Source organism: Podarcis erhardii (genome assembly GCF_964252035.2).
Source record: "Podarcis erhardii genome assembly, chromosome: 12".
NCBI classification, from domain to species: domain Eukaryota; kingdom Metazoa; phylum Chordata; class Lepidosauria; order Squamata; family Lacertidae; genus Podarcis; species Podarcis erhardii.
Window position 1 is genome coordinate 10,620,158 of NC_138513.1, and position 22,280 is coordinate 10,642,437.

A 22,280-nucleotide genomic window follows, 5' to 3' on the forward strand; every position below is an offset into this window, starting at 1 on the left:
CACTGCTTTCTCTGATCTGTGAGCTGGCAAAAAAAGGAGGAGGGGGTGCTGTGGTTCATTCACAAAAAAGTGTTGGAAGGAAGAGGATAGTCCTCCTATAGCGTGGGAGGGGGGGGGCTGCCTCGAAGGTAGCCCTGAACCCGGCAGAATCGCCTGTGACGCTGCGCCATGAATATTGCATTAGATGCCTCTACATATAGGCAAATGCCAAGCCCTCCTCTGCAAAACTTCCCCCGCCAATGGCTGTCCTTCTTCGGGAGAGAAATAGCTATGCCACCCGAAGAGCCTCTCCTCCCCTTCGCCTTCCCGCGAGCTGCTTCTATCAATGAAAGCTGTTTGCACGTGGACTGGCTCAACGCGCCCATCCGCGCCGAGCTACTGCGGCTTCCAGCTCGCAAAGCAGCGGATCCGCTGAAGTTGAGTCAGGCGGACCGACAAAACCAAAAGATATAAGAAGCAGGAAAGCAAACGTGTTGCATTTAGACCGAGTTCAAAATACACAACACGAACCGCAGCCCAATTAAGACAAAATCAATACGATGTGAAATAACTCCAATACTGGTGTTGTAATTTCGCCGAGTTATGGATCGGCTTAGAAAAGCCGTTCGCTTCAAAAAAAAAATCTCTTAAAATACTGCTATAAAAAAGCGGGGTTATCTGTACCCAAACTTTACCTACTTATAGTGTTTTTATCGATCTTATGTTGACAATTATATAAAAAGCAATGAAGTATCTTATTTTCTTTGGAGGAAAATCCATCAACCCGACCCGCATCTCATTTATATCAGTCTCCCCTTGATTAAACTGGAAGATTATGGCTTAAATACATTGTGGATCGCAGCTCTAGACCGTCTTTGTTTGCTTCCTTGTTTTTAAGTTACCGACTTTTTTCTTGCTTGGAAAATAAATAGTTTTGTATTTCCCATGATTAACACTCAGGTCCTGAGAATACTTACTTTAGATATTTAATTCATTCACTCGCAGTAGCCAAAGCAAAAAAATAATATATGTGAATATTGTTAATTTAAATATATTAACAATTATTTAAGCTTTGGAACGATATTCATTCACTTTAACGGGCTGCATTTTCTACATATGGACAGCAAAAATTAACAAGAATATTGCAGGGTCAAAACTCCATGCGATCCTATACAACTCGATCCTATACAAAGACTGGGAAGCAAAAAATTCATTTGTGTTGAATGAAACATCTTGAGTTTTTTCCAAGCGTCTGCTCAGGTCATATGATAATAAATGGAAACGAAACCTGCCCAAATTTGAGATGATTGTCTGTAATGTGTGGGAGGGGCATATTGGATAAGAGATACAATTGTGAGTTTTTGAGGAGCACTCTGATAATTCTTAACACACCTTCTGTACCAAAGTATTCTATATGAATTCCAGATTTTTGGGTGGTGTGGGGGGTCTAACGACTAAGCATGGGGAGGAGAATAATACCCCAGGGAAAGACCGGTTATTGAGGATCGAATTGAGACTTTCCCATCCTAAACAAATTCCATGGAAGTAAAGAAATGCTCCCGGGCATCAGAGTATAGGAAAATGTTTTACGACAGACTGATGGACAACAAACTTAGCTGAAGCAAACCTCAGGGCAACCAGTGGGCCTGTGGGGATATGTTTAGGATTGCAGGTTTAAATGATAGGCAACCATGGTTCCCTTTGTAAAACTACCGTTGGCTGCAATCCTTTAATGTACCCTGCCTGGAAGTTAGTCGCAGCAAACTCAGGGCTAATTTTATCGCTGCAGACTTGCACAGGATCCGGCTGCGCGGTTCATTGGTGCTGAAAAGGATGCAGAAATGGAAACACCAAGCAAGGTGGATGTTGTCATTTCCAGGCGTGAGGATTTAGCGCTATTGGGTTTTTTGTTGTTGTTAGTTTTGCTATCTTCCCTCGCCGTCAAATATCCCCCACAAAAAAGATATTTGGGGAAGTTTGTATCTGTTTGAAAGCTTGCAGCCCCATTCACTATCCTTTGAAACTACGTATAAGCGCTTGGATATTAACCACAAGCACTCCAATCCTAAGCATGTTTCTTTGGAAGCAAGCCCCCTTGTGTTGAATAGGGTTAATTTCCGAAATTAGCATTGGGGTGGGTTAGTATCCCTGACTGCAATAGAGCTCTAAGGGCTTAAACCCAGGTCCTCCTGAACCCCGGTCTGCCCTAAATGTGCGCTTTTCAAGCGAAGTCGGGGGAGTTAAAGGGATTGTGGGGTTCGTGTAGCAAGCAATAGCGCCCTATCCTAAAGTCGTTTCATGGGACTTTGCTTCTGCCCTTAGGATCGCAGGTTGGATGGATTTGGAAATCCAGCTGGGTTCTTCAGTGGCAGGTTCTTATCGAAGCCTGGCAGGGTCGAGTAGCTTCTTCAGAAACAAGACCAGTTGGGCCGCCACCCCAGTAAAGCGAAGTAAGGGGCAATGTTTCCCTACAGAGAGATTAGACCCATTCCCTGAGGTGAGTGCTACCCAGCACCTTGCGAGGCAGAGAGAGGTCTGCCTCTCGGGTTCCGTGGCACTAATGGACCGTAGTCTGCGTTCTCTGTAGTACGTCAAATACAATCTATTTGGGTTTTACTTAAAAAAAAAAAAAAATTAACGTGTGGAAAATCACTTCGAATTATTATACCAGTTGTGGCTGCATTGACATCTCTAAAAAGCTGCCAGAATCTAGTTCTCATCTGAGCTGTTAGAATTGCGGCGGATCTAATGAAACCGAGGTGCGAATTCGAATTTTCCATTCCAAAACATGCCCAAAATATTCTTTCTATATGTTATGCCTATCTTATGAGATGGAAACTAGAAAAATCTGCGAATGAAAGGACAGGTCGTGTTACTGTGCAGTGTGTCTACTGAGAAGTCGCACCAATTGAATTAAATTGGATTTATTCCCACATAAGAGGTTTGCAGCCTAGGAGTGAGTGAGCCCCCTTCAAGTCACTAGGGCTTACTTCTGAGTAGACAGGGTTAAACTTCTACTGTAAATCGAGTTGCAAGTGCACAAACCCTGGCTAGAATCCCCCCCCCCCGTCCCCACGGTCTTAAACAGCTGGAAAGTAATGTTTGGAAAACCATAAAAGTTGATTATCTGGTGTGGCAGTTGGAACAGAAATCAGGCCGTTAATGAGAGCAAGGACTGCTTCTGTCTCCCAGTAACTACCGAGGTGTAAATCCAAAGGAGTTTAAGGGAATTAGCTACATTTGTGGGAAGTCCAGGACGAGATTTCTTTTCTTTTTCCAAGACTCTGTTAATACTCCAACTGGTATAGAATTGCTCGACTCTACCGTCACAACAGAAACTGTTGTGTCTATAAGGATTAGTTCTTCTAAACCCTAGGAAAAACACACGAAACTTTATGCAAGTCCCTTAAAAATGACGAGCAGGGAGCTGGGAGGATACAGAGTAAAGAGCTTGTGCGAAAGAAGCAAGTTTTGCGCATATTTTAAGATTTCCCTCGCTCTTTTAGGTCTTCGACTAGAAAAGTAACAAAAGAAAAAAGAAATGCAAGTTTCCAAGACTTAAACCAGTCTTCTGCTGTAAATATACTTTAAAAGACAGACGAAATTATTATCACGATTGGAACAATATGATTTGGTTAAGTTAAAAGAAACATAATAGTGTTTCTTTCTTTCATATTTCGCTCGAAAGCAATGGTTCTTCTTTCTGGTATTAAAGGTAATGCGTTACAGTGTTTAACTGAACAGGGACCGTTCTAGCAGTGTTTATGTTCAGACGAAACTTAATAGTATGGGGCGGGGGGACAGAGTTGCCCCATATTTTAATTCTGTATCGACTGCTAATGTAAAGTCAGATTATATCCAGTGCACAAAGTTTATCTCTCACTTTACAAGAAGTATCACTATGAAATTATTTCTAATATAGCTACCTTGTTCCACAGAGGCATGTGCCCTTTGAAGATGAATGTGCAATTATATATGTTACCCTTGAACAATTATGTCACACAATATATACTTTAAGATAAGCAAATAATCTCGGATAGTTCTCATTTTATAAGGATTTTTTTTGCTAGAGATGTATGCATATAGACCGAAAGTCTGAGAACTTAATAAGAACTTCAGGAAGAGGATAGATAGCTAGATAGTTAGCTGGACAGCTAGAGAGCTAGATAGCCAGATAGAAAATTTGATGGACGGAGAGAGAGATTAATTTTGTGTGAGACAAGGTTACATAGAACAACGTATCAGAAGCTATTGATAGAAATAGCAAGGGATAACGTATTTTGGAGCAAATATAGTTTTCTTCCTTGTTTTATGCCGCAGCCTGAAGCTGATTCAAGACTTTATCTGTATTGAAATATGTTCCCCATTTCCTATTTCTCTCTCCCCACAGCCACGGTTTGGAATGACCACATTTCTCTTCCTCATGCAGAGGAAGAATCTAGTGTCCCTAGAAGTCTCTGTCCTTCATATCCCCTGTATGCCTTGGGTCAGCAGGAAATCGTAAATATGCTTTCTCACCCCCCAAAACGCATTTTGTACATTATCTGTGTTAATAGGGAATTTGCTGTTAATAGCCTTTCGCTACACACTCACACACTGTACATACACACGCACACACAAGCGCGCACATCGAAAGTCCAAGAGCCACTTCTCCTATTCCGAAGAGAATCCTAAAATACTGTAAAAGTGAGCGCAGCTGACTAAGGACATAACATATAAAAATAAGCTCTGGGTACCTTTACGGGCCAATTCAATCTTATACACCTAGAACCGGCTGGATGTGGATCATCAAACTTGGAAGGATGGACTGAGAGAAGAAGCAATATCATGCATGTTTGGCACACGTAGAGAAGTATCCTTACCCCCTAGTAGCTGGGGATTAGTTCTCAATTAAAAGTTATTTGCGAAAGGAACACCTGGTCAGACTTCTCCTAACGTGGATCACTTTTTGAAATGCTGCATTGTCTTGCTAAGACAGTTCCGATTTACCTGAATGAGAATGCTGTTTTACCCTAAATTATATTGTATCCTATGGCACTTGTTGTGCTGTCTTATATTTCCAACCAGTGGAAATGAATCCCAGGTAATGCGTTTAAGATCAAGGTGCATTTGCTTCTTTTGTTTTTGTTTAATGTTTTATTGCATTCTAGTTCCGAATGTTATTGCTGTGTTCTATACTTGTAAGCCGCTTTGAGTATATGACCGTAGAGAAAGGTGAGTTACATAGCTGAAAAATGAACGCATGGATGGTCTTAAACATCTGATTTACAAATAAAGACCACTGGTATTTTTATGACGTTTTCAGACGAAGGTACTATTTAGGATGAAGTTGTCAAGTAAAGGGGCCTAATTTATTTGTGGACCGGGCTGCTGGACTACACATGCCTACTCAGAAGTAACTCTTACTGAATTCAATGAGCATTACTCATAGGTAAGTATAGGAATGCAGCCTCTCTCTCTCTCTCTCTCTCTCTCGTGTGTGTGTGTGTGTGTGTGTGTGTGAGAGAGAGAGAGAGAGAGAGAGAGCCCTGAAATACTCTGCAACAGGGTAATAACAATGACCCTTAAGAAAACGATTTTGCTGTTTTCCGTCTTGCTGTTCGACTTCTTGACGCTACATTCACTCTCTGAATTTCTCCCCTCTTTGTCTTAGGTACAGAGTTGATTTATTGTTGATTTCGATACCACAGCCAAAGCAATATATATTACTTTTTTTCTAACATACAAAATACATACGATCCCCCACCACCACCTTCCACTCTATTCTGCTTGGAGTGTTGATTCCAAACTGTTTGCAAAACCGGCTTAAAGTAACTTCTTGTCTTGTAGATCTGTTTCATGGCAATCGCCATTGAGCTGTTCACTTTGAAGGTAACTCCATGGCTTGCGGGGTGCATGTGCCTGTGTACTGGATGTGGATGTTTCCCAAACCCAACATACTTAGCGCTCGATCTGACCTTTCACCAGCTACCTTAAAATGTGGGTTTTTCTGTGAAGGTGTTCGGGGTATTCCAGGCATTTTGTGAGATGGAAATCTGATAAAACACTGCGAAATTTTGTATACACCAACTACAATATTAGCCATATTTTCGCGTTTTGTTACAGAAATGGGGTTGCAAAAGAGTGTTTGTGTTTTTTATTTATTTAAAACAATATATGATTGATTCTTGTTTTGACCAGGTTCTCGTTTCCCCCTCCTGAATGTTGGACCCTAAAGGTCCCAGGCTACAAGGCAGATCTCTGCAGATTCTGCTAAGCCTTGCCTTTATTCTCTCCTCAACCCCACTCCCAAAAAACCCTTTTATGAATTAGCTTTCAGAAGGATCAGGGCATCTCCTCTGACGCTGCTACAGACGAGCCCAGAGAAAGTCTGATCTGTCTGATTGCTTTCATTACTTGTAACTTTCACCACATCAGCCAATACAAGCTGTTAGAGACAAGGTTAGCGGAGTCACGATACAAATCGTCTCGCTTTAGCCCGCCTGTAGGATGACAGTCCAGCGTTTCCCACAGAACTGCAGGACAGTCTGCGATACCCGTGGGTCTCCTCTTCCTTTTTCCACCGGTGGGGCAGTCCTGGCAGGGAGGGAGGTGTTGTTCACCTGGCTTCTCAACTCTTCCCCAGGTCCCTGCCGGTTACCGAGAGGGGGAGGGGCAAGGCAGCGGGGTCCCCTTTCTTTCTTGGTGACCGGCAGCGACCTGAGGCAGAGTTGGGAAGCCAGGTAAGCGACGCCTGGCAGGCCACTAATGATACGCCCACTGTAAGGCAACTGCAGGGCCAGTGAAGCCTCAACAGTCAAGCTAAGAACGACTTTCTCTGCAAGGAATGTGTGCTAGCGAAAGTAAAAACAAACTGTCCCGGCCCAACTAGTTCCTGATTGATATGTTGGGTGTGGCTCATATAAGTTCCCTAGTAAAAGAAACTGCGTTGGTAAAGGCTGCAGCCCTCGACGCCAGTTGATGCCTGTATTTGGATTAGGCTCCAATTCGAAATATATTGACCGGAAGAACCTCAATCCCATTGACTCCATTGAAGTGTATTTCCGAGAAATACGGTTAGGGTAGAAGAGTAAATGGTTTTAAAGCCAGATATTCTGGTTTAAGTGGGTTGTGGATTTGTCTAAAAAGGTGACGGTGTGCTCAACACAAATTGACATCAACGTATTTACTGGACAGGAAATACACGTATTAAAAATCTCCACATGAAGATTTGCGTCACAATCACCTTATCTTCTCTTTCGATAGTAGAAACTGGAACAGCTCCAACTTCTCAAAACAAATTTCCTGGTCTCTTCTTATGACAACAATTTACAATTATAAACATCTTCAACACATATTATATTATATTATATTATATTATATTATATTATATTATATTATATTATATTATATTATATTATATTATATTATATTATATTATATTATATTATATTATATTATATTATATTATATTATATTATATTATATTATATTATATTATATTATATTATTATAATTACTTCATTTTGAAACAAAACTTGTTGCAGAGAGCTTTTAAGAATAAAATAGATATAATGTTTGGGTATTTTGGAAAATAGGCTCGACTAATTTTTCCAAGACTCCCCACTACCACCCCATTCTTTCTCCCAGAATTCCCTATCGTTGCTGTCTTTTTGCGGGGGAGGGGAATAAAACTGGGATTTAAGCCAAACGAAGAGTCCATTGCAATAATTGTTTTGTGTACAGCCTTTGTTAATCATCTGCCTTGGACTTTACCGAAGGAATTCTTCGCCTGTAGTCGAGTATTTAGTACCTCGAGGTAATTTTAGCAAATAGAAATGTTAAACTGTGGTCAGCGCTAAGTGACAAGAAGTGTTACTTGATACGTTGGGCAGCTAATGTTTACTTCAAGATATTTTAAGCTCAAGTCAATAACTTGGGGTCCGCCCTGAAGGGAAATATTTGAAGTGCAACACCTTGGACACGTTTAATTATGGGGTACGAGGAAAGCCAGGTCTTCCCAGTAATTAGAAAATACTTCTTGGGAGACAGCCTAATCGCTTTCCATGGGGCTCTTAAAGAAATTAACCTCAAGGTGCTTGTTAGAGCACAAACCCTTTAGATCAGGGATACTTGATCTCTTTGTGTGCCCAGATACTGTAAATTATACAGGATTTTAAAAATTGTGGTGGGAGCAAAAATCCAAACAGAAATCAGTATCACATTTTGGATTACGCAAAAGCAACAGTTAAACCAAGTCGTAGAAATGAGGCTCTGAGTTACAGAAAGATAAAATCTTCCAGAGTACTTTCCGCTAACTCCAAAATGTTCAAAAATTTGGAGGCTAGTATTGTTTATTTAAACGGGGCTCACTTCCAATTACCAGCGTGTGGGGACTTGATGTGCTCGCCCAATTGAAGCAACCTCTCTATTTTAAAATTCACAAATACTGCATTGAGCAACGCAGTTTGCTGAAATGACTTGTGTCTTAACCCCCCCCCAAAGTATTTTGCATTCCCCAGTTGAGTCCAGCTGTCGAACGCTAAAAATAGTCCAGCATTACCAATGCTAAAATGTTTTTTGTTTTTTTTGTTTTTAAAAGCAAGCAAACAGACCCGCAGACAACACTAAACAGCACGGATAAATACTCGATAAGAGCGATGTAGTACGTTAGTATATGTTTGTGGGGCTTTTTATCTTCTTGTCGTCAGCTGAGACTTCCGAAAGGTCTGCTTGACTTGCTACCCCCAATTTTTGCTCCCTTTTAATCTAAAGCAATTCCAGGATTAATCACCACCACAGGACGCCCCCAAAGAAAAAAGAAGTCCGAAGCCTACCACCCGGGCGAGACCGGTGGAGACTCAGCGAGAGGAGAGTTAGGGACCCAGCCTTCCACCCACCTACCCCGCCGCCGCCAGCTCCTTGCCCTCGGGGCCGCTGGCCTCCCGATCCCCGCGTCTTGCTCTCTCCCACCCCTTCCAGGGTTTTCTGTCCCGGCTTTGCCTAACCCTGCTTTCCCTTCTTTCCACCCAACCTCTTGGGTTCCCCGCACTTGCAACGGGCCTCCGGGAGAGAAGGCGAAAAGCGCTGAGTGGCCCGCCTCAGGGTGGGCAACGTCTGCCTTGGAAATCTTAAAAAGGGGCCGGAGCAGCTGCCTGGACGCCGCCGTGGATGTTTTGGCTTCATTTTTGTCTTTGGCGCTGACTGGATCATGTGCCGTCACTCTCCAGCCCCTCCCCCATCGTCAGAGTTTGTTGACAAAAGCTTTTCTTTTGCTTTCTTAAGGTTGTTGTTCTCATCGCCATCATCACCATCACCATCGCTTTCTCCTCCTCGGCTGGTTTAAGGTGTGTGTTTAAAGCTGCACTCACCCTCCAGCGTTTCAGTGACCTTTGGGTGACTTTCACAAATTCAAGAGCAGCCAAGCAAAGATCCCGCGGGTGGCATGGAAGAGATGGTTATTTTGGTTCTGTCTGCAGGCAGAGTGTTTAGCGGGAGGTTTGGGGAGGAAAAAATCCTTCGCAGGCCGAAGGAGGAGACGCTCAAGGAGAGGGCTGGCCCCGTGGAGGGGGCCTTCTTTGCAACTCCGGTGAGGAGCACTCCTTGCAGACTCTAGACAGACCTTAATGCAACATTTGGAGTTCTTATTATTTAGATTTTTTTTTAACAAGATTAAAAATGGGAGGGCTGTATCTATTCCGTGTGTGTGTGTGTGTGTGTTCGTGTGTGAATACCCCTATCGCTTGATTATTTTGATTAGAGCTGCTTGGGAGAAGGGGGACTCTCACGTCCTCCTGCCTGTCAATGGGAAACCTCTCTGTTTAATATTGTTTTTGAAGCTGGAATAAATGATCAAAGGCTCCTGTCCAGTTTTCAGCTGAATGAATCAATTATCATACCGTCTTATGTTTATTGCACCGCAGTTACCAATAATAGCAGCCCCAGTGCAGTCTGGCATTTAAAAAGCCCCCCCCCCCAACAGGAACCCCCGATATTTGCCCGTCTTTTCCTGCAGGCGAGGCTCCGGGATTACAAAAGAGGGGGCTGGGACTGGTTGGTGTGTGCGCGCGCGCGCAGAGAAATAGTAAGACAAAAAGACGGCGAAAGAGAGAGTCTGCTTTAAAATTAACTGCCTCTGATTCTTCTTCTCGCTCCCCCCCACCAAAAAAATAAATCGGTAACACAAAAAGTCCCTTTGTATCGCTCTGGTTCATTTAATATTATTTATGCATTTTGCAAGGAATTGTGGGATTTCGCCCCCTCTCATTCTGTCTTCTTCTCCTTCCCCCTCCCAACTCCAATTGTAAACAATATAGGAACCCCCCCCCACCAGTGTGCACTGGAGCCCTTCTTCAGGCGAAGATATAAAAGGAAACAGATTAGCAAGACAAGGGGTGATGAATCTATCCCTTGTTTAGAAGACGAAGGTATTCCTGCATTCCTTCTTTTTTATATATATTTAAAAAGGCTCTTGAGAAGCAGAGGACGCTGCAGCTTTAAAATCAGGAGGTGGGGGCATTGGGAAACGGGAGGAGGGGGCTGTTCCTGTCATTTACTAGAGTGCTACTGTATCACGTGTGCAAAAGGCTCTTCTGTCATTGGCCAAAGGCACGTGTCTAGGATACCGGCCTTGCAACGTCACTTGAGGAGCTCTATTAAAAATAAGAACAAAAATCCAGAGTGAAAGTATTTCAGGTTCAGTTTAAGTGGCTTCTAAATTTACACCCCCACTATAGGTAGTCAGGGAAAGCGAGTCCGGAAGAGCAAGAGAGAGAGATTCCCCTCTTATCTCCTCCTGTACAACTTGGAATATTTGGCTCAAAGGCAGGGAGGAAGCCAGAGATCGGCTTTGATTGTCCAGATGCCTCTGTGTGTCTCAAGCCTGCGCTTGCCTTGTGCGCTGTAGAGAGGAGGAAGGCACTTTCTCCAGCTCAGCAGAGGGGGCTCCATTGACTTTTCCCCCCGTGGAAGGATCGTCACCATTTTTTTGTCAGGTTGCCGCCAGTCTCTTCTCCACCCTCGGAAGCCGGACAAGAGTGGGGGCGGGGGTGGCGGATGAAAGTCCTAATGATGAATACATTGCGGGGCAAAGAACGCAGGAGGGGGCTGCAGAACTGAAAGGCTGGAAGGGGGCAGAAGGAGGAACCAACTACAGCAGCCGAAGGGAGAAGGACAAGCGGCGGCAACATATATATATATATATATATATATATAAAATATTTTCAGTTATATCTGGCTCGCTTTGCAAAGTCTGGATTTGGATTGCTCCGCGGACCCAGGCGGAAGGGGTTGTGGAGGGGGGTAACCCAAACCGAGCAGCCCCGAAGCGCGCGCAGACAAAAGCGGGAGGGCAACAACATTTGGGGACTCCGTGTTCAGCATGGAGGAGAACGAGCAGCGCCCGGGCGCCGAAGGAGGCGCCGAACAGCCGCCGCCGCCGCTGCCGCCGCCGCCGGAGGAGTCCAGCAGCGGCAGCGACGGGGAGCCCAACCGGCGGAGGGCGATGCTCCTGCCCCGGGTGCTCCAGGAGCCCGGCAACCATCCGCACCAGCACCCGCCGCACCGAATCACGAACTTTTTCATCGACAACATCCTGCGGCCGGAGTTCGGCCGGAGGAAAGACGGCGGTACCTGCGGCGGTGGCAGCAGCGTTAACCCGGAGCAGCTGCAGCAGCAGCAACAGCAGCAGCTCCTCACCGCCCGGAGCCCCTCGGCGGCGCCAGCCTCCGGTTCCCCGACCGACGGAGGAGGAGGAGGCGGCGGCGGCTCCAAAGCTCTAGCCCCGGCTAAGAAAGGCGGCGATCCTGGCGCGCTCGACGGAGCCTTGAAGTCCCGCGGCAGTGGCAGCAGCGGCGGCGGCGGCGGCGGCGGCGATCAGTCGCTGAGCTCCGACTCGGACAGCTCCCAGGCCAGCTCCTTCCCCAGCGCGCAGCCCATGCTGTGGCCAGCCTGGGTCTACTGCACCCGCTATTCGGACAGGCCTTCGTCAGGTAAGCAAACAGCTCTGGACCAGGTCGCTGGCCTCTCGAGAAGAGGGTCTCTGGACCCTCCACCCACCTCCCGCCCGCGAGCGAAAGAGCTGGCGACTTGGCTGCAAGGCGATCGCGGCGAAAGGGGGCGGCGGGTTGCAACCACCCTTTGCAAAATATAAGACAGTTTTACAAAGTTATCTGCTTTGAAACAAACATGGGGAGGCAGCGACAGGCGTAGGAGGGATTTTGATACAGTGAGGACGAAACGCCAGGAGGGCGCGGGGAGAAAGAGCCGAAGGCTCGAGCCGCACACAAAGCGATTTCCTTCTTGGCAGCTGGGAGAAATAGCCGGGATCTGAAGCCCAGGAGGCTGTTTGCAAGGTGGGGTTTGTTTTCATTCCCCCTTCTCTCCGTTTACCAAGAAGATAAGATGGAAAAGAAGTCAGTAGCAATCCTTGGAGGCGTCCTATTCTGCCCCCTTCTTTGGCTAGCTCAGCTGCTGGTCGCCAAGGCCCGACCTGTGAAGTTGTCTTCTCCGGCCTCTAGAAATAAGCAGGCCTTGGAAGTATTTTTCTTTCCTTTCCTGGCTTCTCGTGCGGAGCAGCCGCGCTCGAAAAGGCCCTGGAAGTTATTGCAGAGCCGCTGAAAAGGAAGACTTCCTTGCTTGCACGGGTGGGAGCCAAGTGGGGATCTCTCCAGCCCTGCCTCGGGAAGAGAGAGCCGGAGCCGCCGAGTGCCTGGAATGCCCTTTATCGTCAGGGACACTTGAGGGTGTTTTAGTCTTCCTGAACGAGAATTGCAAATTCGCTCAATAGAATTTTCTTGTTTTAAAACAATTGGATCTCGATTTTTGTTTTATTTTTCCGAAAGGACTTTCCACCTTGCTTCCAATATATTTTATCGTCGAATAAATTCATAGGTGTTAAAAATGAGTTAGAGAGACAGCAACCTCCTTCGCTGCCGGATAATATTCCCGTCTGATTCGAAATTTACTCCATTGTTCTCCAGTCCCTTTCTTTGTTAATATTTAATTATCATAGATTCTCACCATGGCCCAAACCACCGAGTAAGTTAAACCCTGTCGAAAATGCTTATAATATGACGGAGAATATTTCCCATCAGAATAATTACCATTCTTAAGTGTAACATTTGGAGAATACAAAATTGCAAGGCGATCTAGTTTAAAACTAACGTTTAAATTTTAATATGCATTGCACTGTAGAAGAAAAAGGGTACAGTATCTCTAAAATGTTGGGGTCAATGTTGTTAGAGGAAAAGAAGAGTTCTAATTTGTAGTTTTGTATGAATGCATTATATTTCTGTTTTTAAGGAAGGGGAAAATGCATTCAGTGTCGCAAAGGCGCCTGTTTACCATTTTACGTATGGAGCTGGCAAGAAGGATGAGAGTTGTGCAAGCTCCTGTCTAGGGGAGAATTTAATCCCGAATATTTTTCTGATGACTTTCCAAAGGCAAGGAAAGTAGGGCGGATTTGTGTTTGTGTTGTTTACATTTAGTGCATTCCGGGGTTAAGGGAGGAAAAAACGGGGCAATCTTGAAGAGGCTGTTGTGAAGATTGTTCTCACCCTTCCTTTTTGAAGCTCCGCTTGGTTCACCTTTTGAAAACGTGAGAGAAAACTTCCCTCTCCCCCCTCCCTCCCTCCCTCCCTCCCCCGTCGCCCCGGGATCTCCAAGTCATTTTCTCAGGCGATTTCCCCTCCCCCACCCCAATCCGCCAGCCTCGTAATTCTTGGGGAAGGCCGCAAAGGCGCTGCCCAGAAGCGCCTCTCGGACAGGCCGGCTTCTCCTGCCACAGCCGGGAGTTGAGGGGCTTCCATGGACGTGAGTAGCGGAGGAGGGAGAGCGCCATCGTGGGTTGGCACCCAGCTCGAGAACCAGGCTGTGGCCTAGGCCAGGCTGCGGCGTCGCCCCGGCCCGAGACGGGCCTAGTCGCTGGGGAGAGAAAGCGGGAGCGAGCGAGCTCTGCCCTCCGGCGGACGCGCCCCCCGCAGCCCGGTTGGCGGGGGAGCAGTGCGGCCCAAACCGGCTTCGCGCGGGAGCCCCGGGGGCAGCAGCCGTGGTAAAAGGGCCCCGAGGAAGGTCAGGCGAGGGTGCGCAAAGCCCCCGGGGGAGCGGGCACAGCCACCCGTAACAAAGGGTGGTAGAGGCTGCATGGAGCTGGTCCCCGAAGGGTCCCCTGCAGGCCTCCCGCAGAAATGGAGCTCATTCCCTGGCCATCTTGGCGCTTGCTCATCTCCCCCCACGCCCTCATCCCCGGAGAAAAACACGCAGTGAACTTGGGGGGTGGCGCGAGGGCACTGCTCTGGGTAAGGCCAAGGCCCCCTTGTCCTTGGCCTGGGTCCGCCTCTCCCCCTTGGCTCTCCCTCCCTCTTCTCGGACCCCACCTCGCACACCCCCTTGGGATGGTGGCGATCCAGCCCCTTTCCATTTGACAAGGAAGGCCCTGCTTGGAGAAAAAGCGAGAGGGGCATTGGTGGCATGCGCTGAACTTGGTCCCTGAGGGGCAGAGGGAACCAACTGGCACGTAGCTTCGAAAAGCGAAGGACATTTGAGACTCTCTTTCTGCGTCTCTCGCTCCCTCCTCCCCGCCCAAATTCCCTCGCCCGGTGCTGCTAATTGAATTAAGCTTCCAAGCCAGGGCACGTTCTGGGCTCCCTTCCAAAGCGCCCCTCCACTCAACCTCTCTCGCTCTCTGTGTCTCCTTCTCTCGCCACGGACCGCAGGCCCCAGATCCCGCAAACCAAAGAAGAAGAACCCCAACAAGGAGGACAAACGTCCCCGGACAGCGTTCACGGCGGAGCAGCTGCAAAGACTCAAAGCGGAGTTTCAGACGAACAGATACTTGACAGAGCAGAGGAGGCAAAGCCTGGCTCAAGAACTCAGCCTCAACGAGTCTCAGATCAAGATCTGGTTTCAGAACAAGCGGGCCAAAATCAAGAAAGCCACCGGCAACAAGAACTCCCTGGCGGTTCACCTCATGGCACAAGGACTGTACAACCACTCCACGGCCTCGAAAGACGGCAAGTCAGACAGCGAGTAGATGGGGGGGGGGTAAGCCAGGGGAGGGGGGGAAGGGGCGAGTCAGAGTTTATACAATGCAATAATTTAATTAAAAACAAAAACAAAGAAGGGCCAGTGTATAAAAAACTATACCAGCATAAATAGTGGGGAAATATTGTGTATTAGATATAATTCTGCAATATTCTGTGTATATATATAATTTACAGGTAAGGTGTTGTAAAAAAAATATCCAAAATATCTGATTATAAAATATTTTTTGATTTTCTTTTTGTTCTATGGAAATTTTAGATGCTAACTTTATCAATTTTTTTAAAAGCTTAAGTTACCTTTTTATAGACTTAAGCACTGTTTTAAATGGACATTGGACACTGTTTTTTGAAATTCAAAATATTAAAGACAACTTTTGCTGAAGTCCAAAGATTTTTATTGCTGCATTTCACGAGGCTGTGAACCGAATAAATAGTTCTCCTATTTGTTCTATGAGTTTTAACGTTTCTTTTTTTCTTTTCTTCCTCTTGTGTTTGCCTTTGGGATGGGTATAGAAGAACTTTAATTATCACAATATAAATTATAAGCTAACTATGTAAACATGCTGCCCGTTTGCAAGTAACACATTCAGAAATCGGGGGAAAGAAGTACTGAAACATGATGTTAAGCCTTAGGAACGTTTCTTGAATTTATCCTCATTTCTCCATTAGACTGGAGTAAAGGATGTGTGTGTGAGTGAGGGGAGGTAGTATTTAGAGACTCAGAAAAAGTTGGTAAACAAATAGTGGCCGACTTCAATCAAGGACATGTTAATTCGGTAATTATTCCCGCCTAAGGAGCGTGATGGGAAAAGTTTAGAATAAAACCTCGTAACTTCCGGGACCGTGTCCTGGGAAGTAAAAAGGGAAGAAGGTCTTTTCTTTGTAGTTTTAGGATGGACATTGCCCAGTGTGAGAAGCCAGAGGGAGGGTAACCCCACACGCTTCGGAGCTTGCCTTGCTGTTGTGTCCATTAGCCCATCCCATTCCCATCGGCTAGTTCCCTACATTGTTTTGCTTTGGCGCTTGCTCGTTGCTTCTTTTTAAAGTGCTGCTGAGAAAGCAGCATGGCCTTGCGCTTTGGCTTTGCAGTGCTGTGGACAAATGTACCAGGCCCCTGTGGCATTTGTGGGGGTGGGGAGCCAGTGTGTGTGTGTATGTTTGTGCACATAAGAGAGTTGGGGTGAGGAGTCTGCATCACTAACTTTTGGGCTAGAGAAGGCTTTTCCATGCAACCAGCCTGGCTCAGGAAAAGAACAAATCTAGAGGAGGGAGGGTGGAGAGAGAGTTAGGGCACCTTTTCAGCTTAACTGACTTCTATTATGCAAGAGGATATAAAAGGAGGATGGTTAGGGTTGTCTCTAAAGTCTCTTGGTTAGAAACTGGCCTTTTCTTTTAAGGGGAAATAATCACTAGCCCATGTTGGAAAAAAGTTGCCTTTCATTCCCCAAAATGGGAGAGATTTTTAATTGAGCACATACATTACAAAGAATTGTGAAGAATTCATAAAAGTCATAATGATTTTTGTGTATTTCTTATCGCCCCCCTTTCCTTGCCCAACATTTTAAAATTTTCTGATTCTAATGTGAGATACAGTGAAGCTAATTATTTGTATTTTATTCAGAATTTTCTCCCACACTTCAACCCTTCTCCTTTTCTTGGGGAAAGGAAAAGTCTCCAAAATATTGGCCAGAGGTCTCGCATGGGAGGATGCTGTACAATTATTCAGGACTATAGTCGTCTTGATTGTTGAGGTTAAACTTCTCGCTTTGCCTTAAAAACTCTCTTTATTTCACAATTATAGTAGACACATATTGTACATAGTAGTATCAACTTTGAAAAGAAAGTATACAACCAATGCTGTAATTTAAAATTCTGTGAATAACCATCAGCTGCTTAGGAGACAGAAATCAATGACATTGCCTTTTAGCAAGAAAACAAAGGTGTTTTTCAGTTTATAAAACATGTGCATTTACAATTCACAGTATCAAATATTTATAAACTTATGAAATATGAATGTTTCTATTTACAACTGTGGTCTCAAAATTGTGGACAATTTCACTGCATTTTGTGTGTTTAAATCTTTGAAGACTGCATTAAATAAAAAAACCCACATTTATTATGAAATCTAGAATGCGTGCATCAAAACTTTGAACCAGAGCAATATATAGTCCTTAAAGTTGATTCCTGAGTCCTAAGGGAATTGTACATAGGTGTAAAAGAGTTGTGAATGTCAAGTTAGAAGAAGAACAATTTTGCTACCAGATGGCTAATCGATTTGTTGAATAATTAAGAAACTTTAGATAATACATCTGTACATGAGAAGGGCAAGCAAACTTTTAAACATTAGAACTTGGAAGCATTCAGGGCTAGTAATATATAACATGACAGTAATATATGTACAATATGTTTTGTACATATAACAAGTTTCCTCTTTTGTGAATATATATACGTTTCAATGTCTGAACAGCTGGGAAAGTGATTTAGAAAAGTATGTTTGCAAAACCTAAGTTATATAAATTCATAAATACGAATCCAATGACAATAATATCCAATTTGAATTTAATATTCTGGTGGGGAGAGTGAAATAAATGTGGTTCTCATTTGCTTTAGTGCAATAAAAGAGATGTTATTCCCAAATATTTTGGCAATATTTCTTAAGGAGGATTCTTTTAAAAAGAAAAAGAGGCTATAGAACAAAATTATATTACTAGACCTTGTTTCTGCTATAAGAGGTCAATGCTTCAAAATGTTAAACACAAATGGTATCTTTGAACTTGCTTTTTCATCATTCTTAAAACATATTTGGCATTTCTACCTACCATACAATAAATAAACAAATAAAGTCCAATATTCTTGGGAGTAAGCCCAATTGAACTCAGTGAGACTTACTTCTGAGTATATAGGATTGCCTTGCATTCTGAATTCTTCTAAACCTCGCTGCAACTTCCCAAAGCAAATACTGTATAGACCGTTAATATGTACAATCAATTCATTGCAGTGGCTTTAGACAATATGCCAAAAAAGCAGGAATATTTGTAAAACTAATATTTAAAGAGACTGAGCAGGCTGTCGTATCCTTTTTGGAGGACATAACAGTCTTGCAGGAAATACTGTCTGCTCAAGATCCAGACAGAAAATACCAACATGAAGCCACTCAAGTTCCATGAGCTGTATACCAAGTCAAGTGTATTGCACGAAAAGGGGAATTATTTCAGCACACCCATCGAGATACAAATACCTTACAGGGCAGCCTTTAGTATGCAAACGCATTGGTTGACAGGGAGTCTGTGCAACCCGATCCAAAGGGCTTTTGCTTATTCGGAAGTACGTCCCACTGTGTTCGATGGGACTTACGCCCAAGCAGATGTCCATAGGACTGAAGCCTTAGAGAGCAGCCGCAGAAACTACCACAATCGCACAAAGTTTGCAGTTGGAATGGGAAACTGCAAGAACTTAAGACTTTCGGAAAAAATCAGCAGTATTAAGAGGAGGAAGAGAATATGTTTTGAGGCAGCTTGAACTGCAAGCTTACAACAGGCCATCAAGAATTACGTTGCCATTCCGCGCGGAGAAAGAGGCCTTTAACAGGAATGCGAAAGCGAAAAAGCGAACAGGGCCAAGTGTGGGCTGTTCTGTCCAAAGGGCCACGTCCTGCATATTGAAAGTTTCAGCCCTCGTAAAACTGGATCCGGATGAAAGCGAAGGCAAACCACAAAACCTCTAATTTAACTCGCTTCCCCCTAAAAATAAAGACTCTACAACGACAGATATGTTCATTGCATAAATCACTACTACACTCAAGTCAGCCAAATAACACAACAGTTGTAGCTGCTCACATGTAAAACTGCATTAACTCTGAAAATACGGTGTGTTTCTACATCTTAGGAATGCATATAGATTTTAATGCGTGGGCAGATACATAAAGTTAACTGTACATATGATCACCTACAACCCAGTTAAACCAAAGTGCTTCTATTTAAATCCAGTTTTAGTCCCACTAAAATCAATGGGACCAAATCATCTTAAATCCTACTACTTAGTTTTAATTGGGTTGCAGTTTAACTTGAGGGTGCAGGATGTAGAAGTGAAGCCATGCATACATTTAAAGGTATCTGCAGGCACACAACCATCCGGATCTTAAATTCCGTAACTTAGAAGGTTTCTGAGACGAATGCGACCAATCTACACCTGTAATCTACTCTCAAACCAATTTACTTGGTAGTAAGTTCCATTGATTACAACAGAATTTACTTTCTTAGCAACGTTTAATTGCTTAAGAAAAAGTTTTTATCATTCCAGGATTTTAAAAGAGCACTCACAAATAATGGTATTTCTCATGGAAATAAATTAATCATATCAAACAGCAAGCCCTATAAGAAAGTGATATCACGTATCATTTGACAAGAGTGTTTTTTGAAAATTAAAAGCATAATAATATGCAATTAAGTTTAATGTGGATCTTAACTTCAGGCAGGTAGCTTGTTTTATAAGCAATTTCTTTTTCGACACTACGATCTGCTCCAGGAACCGCTCCATAGTAATACTGCATTCTATAATGCCCCACACAGGCAATATTCCAGGCACTATATATGCAAATGTGCTTGCCCTATTGTGCCATAGGTATAAGGTAAAAGAGATGGATTCGTTGTTTATTTACACTAGCGCAGTCCTATGAAGGGTAATAAGACTACTTCTGTGCAAGTGGTCAGTGAGTCGCCTCCTCAGAGGGCGAAACTCTTTAGCAAGCTTGGGGTTGTGGCAAAAAGTCATTCTGCATCCCGCTGATTTAATATCCGACCTGTCTATTCCATCCCCGCCCATGCAGCCATACAAAGTGCCCCTGGGATATCATGATTTCTAGACCAGCATCTCTAACTATGAAATGCTAAGTAAGGAGATAATGTAAAGATGGCACAGCTTAATTTGGTAAACATTCAGACTGATTTCAACAAAATAACCAAGCAAAATAATTTTATGACATCTGGGATAAGAAGTAATGCATGTTTTCTAAGATTTCTCTAGCACTTTCATACGGATAACAGCCTAGGAAAATCCAGGCATTGATAAGACCAAGTCGTTTCTTGAAGGCTGGAAAAGGATCTGAAAGCCCCAGTTCCTGGCTCCAAGCGGGGCATTCCCTTTGACTTACTGGTTTAAACACCTCAACTGTGGCCAGGATTTCAGACTCCTGGAACATCCCAGGAGCTCTTTTGTGGTGTGAGAAGGTGCTGGGAAGTCCCCAGGGCTCACCCACTAGCACTGGGCTAACTAGTGTAGACTCTGGGTGTGATTTTCTAAGCAATAGCCTGCCTTAGGTTTAGGGTAAATTTCGAACTACGGGGAAGTGTTTGGGCGGCGGTACAGCTATGTTTCTGTACAACCATGTGGGAGCCAGAGTGACCTAGTTGGAGGGAGCAAGAAGAAACTTGCACGATCCAGCTTGGTTGACCCTAAGATCCCGGCCTCTTAGAGTTGACACAGTTTCTTCTCTCCCACTTCTTCACATTTGGTCTTTTTTTGAGTTGCAGACAAAGATACATCTTGCTTTGGAACAAACTGAGGAAGAATGCAACCAATTTGCGTAAAATTTCCCATTTAACCAAAAGGGCTACTCCAGTGTAAGTGGCTTGTGATTTACAATCTGGTAGATCGCGTGGGCCCCATTTGCTGCTCCTGTTTAAAGCATCGTAATGCATTTTTCGTTGATATGCCAGTTTAGGCTCGTTTTAGTGTTTTTAATAGTAAAATCAACACCAGCTCATTGATTTATTTCAGCCAAGACAGAATGATTACAGTTTAAGACTAACATAAAAATAATGCTCTTTCTTCCTAATATGGACTTCCACTCCCACCTTCCTTCTCACTGTTGAATTTGTAGCTTTTGTATTTTTGATATAGTTTAATGCTATAACTTCTGTAAAGCACGGACTTTCCAGGCACACACAAGAGTACCTAGAACCACGCGTGATATTATTTGCCTATGCCTACGACACTACTGAGTCTATTGGAAATACACCATGCATTTGTCCAGTTAATAAATATTTAGGGAAAGGAAGAGAAGCGAGGCTCAGCAACAGACCAGCTGGTCGGATGCAGAACTGTCATTGCTCCAAGCGCCAACACAAGTCCTTCTACAGCATCGGGTCCGCCTACAATACTTTATTTAGAAAAACCTTTCTGCATTTTCTTCTGTGTGGAAAACAAGCTGTTTCATTAGGCCCTTCCTTCAGGTTTTGAGAGACGCTGCGGTTGCGATGTAAATGCTACCATCTTTCCCAGGACATCTTTCCTCCTCTGAATCTCTAGATCCAACTGCCAGGCTGCAGAGAGCTTTCTCGGCGGCGTCTTGATTTCCCTGGCAAGCGACACCGTGGTTTAGCGGCAGCATCGCCAGCGACGACGGCATCTACTTGCTGTCTCATGTTGCTTTACTTCTCCTGAAGAATCCCGATTATTTTCTTCCTCTCCACTTCTTCCAACTAGATGCCAATCTTTTGTCGAACTCTTTGATTTCGTAGAATTGGGATACCTTAATCTGGGAAAGATACCCGTTCATTTCCTCCACGGAATCTCCCAACAGACCTTCTTAAGAAGGAAAAAATTGAAGTTTTGCCGAAGTCCATCAGTTGTGGTCTCTTTTTAAAAGCCTCAGGACTGCCCAGTTACTTTTTGTCTCATGTATCTACACGATATGGTATCTTCTACAGAGGTGTTTCAGTCAAAAGGAACTGCCTCCAATTCATTATACCTTTATAAATAGTTACAGTGGGTTTTTTTGGGGGAGGGGGGGGAGGGCAGTTGGGATGTTGAGCGTTGTAAGAGATTATCAAGAGCAAGAAGCCAAAATTATAAAATGCATAATTTCAGCTCTGACCTGTTCTCTGCTGCTGTTTCTTGTACACCGGAAAGGTAAAGCAGCCACGAATCTTTAAAGACCAAATACTAGATTTACTAAAGACTTTACAAATTTATTATAAGTTTTTGTGGATCATAGTCCACTTCTTTTAAATTCCAGTGCAGAAATGAGTGAATCTCCTTCTCTGCTTTCTCATTCGTAACTGCCAGTATCAGGACTCATCTGATGCACTGTTTTAACCCAAAACTTGAAGAAAGTAGTAAACTTCCTAATTTTTCTCCCCTCCAGCGATCCTGAAGCTAAATAAATACAAAAGAAAGCAAGAGAATGCATGCATGCATGTGTGTGTGCATATAGAGGAGCCTATATCATTTAATATTTCTGTCTATCTTTCATCTGCTTGTGAATATAACTGTAATAACACC

General features: G+C 44.1%; 1 protein-coding gene and 1 long non-coding RNA gene across 5 annotated transcripts in view; one reads left to right on the forward strand and one right to left on the reverse strand.

Annotated features, from left to right (window-relative positions):
* The window catches only part of LOC309326091, a 92,172-nt gene that overhangs the window by 57,074 nt on the left and 12,818 nt on the right, over nucleotides 1–22,280 (reverse strand). The gene's annotated exons all lie outside the window — the stretch shown is intronic.
* On the forward strand, nucleotides 10,313–16,843 carry EN2 (engrailed homeobox 2). Of its 3 annotated transcripts, XM_081834925.1 has the most exons (3): nucleotides 10,313–10,385; nucleotides 10,695–11,948; nucleotides 14,673–16,843. In XM_081834925.1, exons 2-3 carry the CDS (start codon nucleotides 11,339–11,341, stop codon nucleotides 14,987–14,989), a joined length of 927 nt encoding a protein of 308 aa, XP_081691051.1. In that variant the 5' UTR covers nucleotides 10,313–10,385; nucleotides 10,695–11,338; the 3' UTR covers nucleotides 14,990–16,843. The 3 variants fall into 3 exon arrangements, 2 of the variants coding, with proteins under 2 accessions (XP_081691051.1, XP_081691050.1); XM_081834924.1 differs by lacking the exon at nucleotides 10,313–10,385 and having other exon boundaries at nucleotides 10,641–11,948; XR_014150279.1 differs by lacking the exons at nucleotides 10,313–10,385; nucleotides 10,695–11,948 and adding an exon at nucleotides 13,623–13,770 and having other exon boundaries at nucleotides 14,673–14,774.